Below are 5,542 nucleotides of genomic sequence, written 5' to 3'. Positions count from 1 at the left end.
GTTTACATGGTCTTGCAGGCAGAACTCTGATGGCCTTTTTCTACGCGTAGAAACATCGTAATTGTGCGACGTTCCATGGGTTCCCTTCAACTTTGCATGTCTTGTTATCCTTGAGGCAATAAGCTCAGCTTGGAATGACTTCTGTGACGATGTATGGTCCCACCCATGGAGATTCCAGCTTTTCATGGCCATTCTTCTTGAGTCGGACTAGATCACTGACCTCAAAAGATCGGGGACGGAGTCGACGATTGTGATAATTATTCAAGTTCTGTTGGTACGCGCTTACTCGAGATAACATGGCATCTCGTGCTTCGTCGACTGCATCAAAACATCATCTTCCAGTAATTTTTGCGAAGCTTCTTCGTTGTATTCTGCGACTCGTGGAGAATCATGAGCCAGTTCCACTGGAAGCACAACTTCAGCATCGTGGACCAGAAAGACAAGTGTCTCTTGAGTTCTTGCATTTGGTGTTGTTCGCAAACTTCATAACACGGAGGGTAACTTGTCAACCCAGGCATTTCTTGATGCCATTACAGATGAGACCGTTTGCTTTTTGACTTGACCATTGGTTTGTGGATGTGCCACTGATGCAAAATGTAGCTTGATACCCCGTCCTTCACAGGATAATCCTTGAATTCTCGGGAGGTGAAGTTAGAGCCATTGTCTGTTATTATGCTGTTTGGAACACCAAATCCAGAAACAATGCCCTTGATGAAATTTACGGCTGCCGTTGAATCTACTATCGTTACTGATTTCACCTCGACCCATTTAGTGAACCTATCAACTGCCACAAGTAGGTAAACATGGCCTCCTGGCCAAGACTTGTGTAATTTTCCTACTATGTCGAGCCCCCACTGGGCGAAAGGCCATGCCAGAGGTATTGGCGTCAGCTCGGCTGCTGGAGCATGTGACTTGGACGCAAATCTTTGACAGGCTTCACAGGTACACACGATGTTCTTCACGTCCTCTATGTATGAAAGCCTATAAAAACCCACCCGGAATGCCTTGGCCGCAATTGCACGGCTGCTTGCGTGATGGCCGCATATTCCTTCATGTATGTCCTTGAGTATGAGTTGTCCCTCTTCGGGTGTGACGCATCTTTGTAGGACTCTCGAGATACTGCGTTTATATAGCTCACCTTTGACAATTGTGAATGCTTTAGATCTCATAATGACTCTGCGAGCCTCGACTGGGTCTTCCGGTATTTCTTTGTTTACGATGTACGCCAAGTATGCTTGCATCCATGGAATCTGTATCATCGGCACCTCCTCTTGTTGCTCCTCCTCGTCCGAAGTCGATGATTCTAGGGCTGCTGCAGCCCCCGAGCCCTTTTTATGCTTGTCCTTCTTTTTCTTTGGCTGCTCCCGTGCTGCGAGTTTCTTTGGCTTGATTGATGTCTCGCTGATTTCCTCCCAAAATACTCCTGGGGGTATGGGCAGGCACTGTGACCCGATATTTGCCAGAATATCGACTTCATCGTTATTGAATCTACTCACATGATTTACTTCACATCCATCGAAAGTTCCTTCGAGCTCATTGTATGCATCTCGATACGCTATCATGTTATCATTGAACGCATCGCACTTGTTCATCACCTGCTGCGCTACTAACTGCAAGTCTCCGAAGATTTTCAGGTGTGTTGCGCCGCATGCTTTTTCCATCTCACACCTTGCCATTGCATCTCGCCTCGTAATCTTTGGCCCTTCGATCTTTTCCATCTAACATGGCCACATCTAGTGTTGTGAAGTCACGTTTGCACCCTTAAAGATGACGTCGGGAAATACATTGTCGGAAACAGGGATAGTGGCATGGTCTAAGGCTTCCAAATGTTCCCCTAACTCTAACTGCAAGCTTATGGGCTTAATAATATTTGAAATTCGATAGATTTTTCTTAGTAATGCATGGTTTGGCCTCTCTTAGCAAGAGTTGATTCATTTGTACCCCCTCTAACGAGAAAATTACAAAAAACCACCACATATCAGGCAGATGTTTCAAAAAGCCACCACTATACGAAAATGTTTTAAAAAATCACCACTCTAGCGCTAACAAGTAACAAAAAGCACTGATCCTTGTCTAAAGCTGGTCTAATGACGAAACTGACATCTAGGCCCCACTGTCAGGCTGACGTGGCAGTCAAAAACGGTCAACGGAGGCCATCGATGAAGGGTTGCAAAATTTTGGGTTTTTTTGTAAGTTATCGTGGGGCCCACTGTCAGTTTCTTCTCCCTCCAGACTCCTTGTCTATCCACGGGACGGGCTGCGGCGACCTCCGGCTTGGGCAGGGGCCGAGGGGCGGGCGCGTCGCGGCGAACTCCGGCTCCGGCGTGGAGAGCGGCGGCGTGGAGGCGATAGGGCGTCAGGGGAGGCCGGGGATCTGCAGCACGAGCGCCGCCGTCGATCTGCAGCACGAGCGTCGCCGTCGTCCGCCGAGCTACGTGCGTCGCTGTCGTCCGCCGAGCTCCAACCCGTCCCAGCTCGGCTATGCATGCACCCTTGACCTGCCTAGTCGTGACCTTCATCCCGGCCCCAAGTGGCCTCTCTTCTCCTCTGTTGGTCGAGAACGCGAACGGCATTCGGAGCGCGCCGCCGTCGGCATCATGCTCCTTCGCGTATCTGTAGACCACGCGGAGACCAGCTACTATGTCATTTTACTCCTCCACGACACAAAGGTCGTTCCTACTGAAGGAATCGGCACGGGATACTGTCTGCGCCGTCGCCGTGTTCGTCTTCCTCCGCTCCGGTAGGTCGCAATTGCGTCGCCGTCCTCACCATTCTCCACCGTGCACAGTTCGCGCGGGCGCCAGGCCATCTCCGGGTCGTCCGAAGCCGTCGGGGCCGGTTCCAGTGATGCCTACGGCCAGCCGACGGCGGAGATGCGCGCAGACCATGCGGCGCAAGGCCTCTCTGCGACGACGGCGGCTTGGCGGTAAGGGCGCAGGCAGGCCCGTCCTCCTCACCGGCAGACGCAGGCGGGCTCGGGGGCATGGGTGCGAGCTCCGGCCAGGCGTCACGGGCGAGGTCCCGCCAGGGCGCGACGGCCAGGGCTGGCAAGGGCCCGCGCGGGGCGAGCGCGGGTGAGCGCTAGCCATGGCGTGGTGAGCACGGGCGAGCGCTGGCGGGGCGGGCGCGGGGCCAGCGCGGGTGAGCGCCGACCATGGCGGGACGGGCGGGACGGGCGAGCGCCGGCCATGGCGGGACGGGCCAGCGCGGTCAACGCACGATGAGGATGTGGTGGAAAATAATAAGGAAAAGGAAAAAAAGAAAATTTACAAATAAGTCCAGAACTATAACCAATATATGGTGCTTCTCCCTTCAGCGTTAATCAGTTGCCACATCAGCCTGACAGTGGGACCCACATGTCAGTTTGGCGATTAAACCAGCATCAGAGTGGAATCAGTGCTATGTGTTACGTGTTACCTGTAGAGTGGTGGTTTTTTGAAAGAAAAAAAATCGTAAAGTGGTGGTTTTTTGAAACTACTACCTGATATGTGGTGGTTTTTTGTAATTTTCTCCCCTCTAACTGCATTCTTGTTGCTCTAACTGCATGGTTTTGCATCTCTTATCAACATGGGTTTAGCACAATCATCCTTGTTGCTCTAACTGCATTCTCGAGGTAGAATATTTGTGCACCATAGAGCGGTGCAAACCAGTAGGCTAGGGCAAAGCATTAAGCCGTGGCACTGCCAAGAACAAAATACACAGATCAATGCTTCACTCGGGTGTGCATGCAAGGTACGGTGGAGAGTCAGCTATGGCTCGGGTTACTCACTACTGCACAAGATCGACTTAAAAGGAGTTGATATAGAGCTGGGAAATTTGGTGTAAAGAACATGATGTCTCATATCATCTCTTATATAGATGCAAACCATTGCTAGTAACAACCAAGTAATTAGCTAATTAACACTACTAACTGCACTTATTAACTCATTTGAGTGCCCATTTAAAATTGACTGACTTAATAGCAAATTAACGAACAAATATCTGATTAATCGCAATCAAACAAAGTCAACAGAAAGTGCTTATGCATGATTTTGTATAACAATTATTCAAATTTTATCAGCTACATCCATCCCAAGTCACACAGATAATCATGCGGAAATCCATGGGTCCGCTATCTATGTGTGTGTGGTGCAATGTTTATGTGCTTCTTTTGTTTTAGAACACAACATGAGCTTCACTTAATCACTTTATAAGTTGATATCCACCTCAACTTTTAAAAAAGTTGATCTCTCCATCTCTTGGTAGCACACTTCTCTGATTATGGCAGCAATAAGATCACCAACAACAGGAGCATATACTTGGTTACCAGCAGCTCCGATAACTTCATAGTTTCATACACATCCGTTTTCAGGCTCCAGTAATGTCCGCTACATTTAAACGAGTTTGAGGCAGAATATAAATTCGATTTCAACTGACGATAGACAAAACAACAAACAAGGATTGCCCAAGAAAAGCGCTGGTTCGATGAAAATAACCATTAAGAGGAACATTGTCGAGAAGAAGATCATCGATAGGTTAAATTATGTAAGGGAGATGATGGACAATGTCGAACATGTTTAGATCCAAGGACTGCAAAACTTGACTGATATTGATTACCAAAAGACAGTTGCATGCATGCATGCGTGCGTAATAAAGAGCAATAGGCCAACAAAAGGATAATAAAAGAACCCAAAACGGGGCTAAAACCTTAAGTAACAACAAAAGAAGTACTACATAACTACTAGCTTAATTTTCCTTCTTGCCATGCAGCCGGCACAGGATAATAAAAAACCTGGCCTTCTAAGGCGGTTTCCCTGTTACATGTGTCTTATTATTCCATACTGTCAAAAAGCTAGCATTGCATAGTGAGCAAGCACGTCTTCTTTCACTAGAGCCAGAGCGCGCCGGCGTTCTTGAGCATGGGGACGAGCTCGCTGGCGAGGTGCAGCGCCATGACCCTGTTGGTGCCACCGACGAGGTTCCCGCCGATGAACACCGCTGGCACCACGGGCGGGCCTCGGCCGAGCCTCCTGGCGAGCTCTCTCTCCATCTCCCTGCCCCGCTGTTCCTTGTCAAGCTCGTACACGGCGGCGTTGACGCCGAGGTTTGTGAGGAGGGACGTCACAGAGTGGCACATGCTGCATCTGCTGGAGGTGAACACCACCACCGCCCGCTCCGACGCCAACTTCGTCACCTGATCCATCGAGTTCGTGATCGCTGGGGATCTCGGGAGGTTCGAGAGGTTTCTCTGGAGCTCTAACTCGTTGTCTATGCTTAGATGAGATGTTCCCGGAGGTGGTGGCTGTGGTTTGTTGCTACCGCCCGGGCGGCTTGCCTTTTTATAGGCTCGAAATGGTTCTGGTGATTTTGCCATATGCGGATAATTAGCAATTCGTATCATGTGCTCAACTTGTTACGATGGAATCTAGATTAGTTCCAGTGTAAAAGAACACATTTGTTAATCTATCATAGGTTCAAAGGATGGATGGTTTTGGATAAGAAAATGTGGTACATGCGGTCCCTCTCCCATGGAACAATGGAATCTCTTTTCTCATCTCACTCG

At 49.2% G+C, this 5,542-nt stretch overlaps 1 protein-coding gene across 1 annotated transcript; it reads right to left on the bottom strand.

Moving 5' to 3' along the window:
* Window positions 1–4,659: 4,659 nt before the first annotated feature.
* Window positions 4,660–5,278, bottom strand: LOC124699040 (glutaredoxin-C10-like). The gene has a single exon (XM_047231413.1). The coding sequence runs from the start codon at window positions 5,180–5,182 to the stop codon at window positions 4,868–4,870; it is 315 nt and encodes a 104-aa protein (XP_047087369.1). The 5' UTR covers window positions 5,183–5,278; the 3' UTR covers window positions 4,660–4,867.
* Between the last annotated feature and the right edge of the window lie 264 nt (window positions 5,279–5,542).

This window comes from Lolium rigidum, chromosome 3 (genome assembly GCF_022539505.1).
Source record: "Lolium rigidum isolate FL_2022 chromosome 3, APGP_CSIRO_Lrig_0.1, whole genome shotgun sequence".
Lineage (NCBI taxonomy): Eukaryota > Viridiplantae > Streptophyta > Magnoliopsida > Poales > Poaceae > Lolium > Lolium rigidum.
The sequence above is the reverse complement of the archived record's forward strand: the minus strand, read 5'-3'. Positions and strand labels throughout refer to the sequence as shown.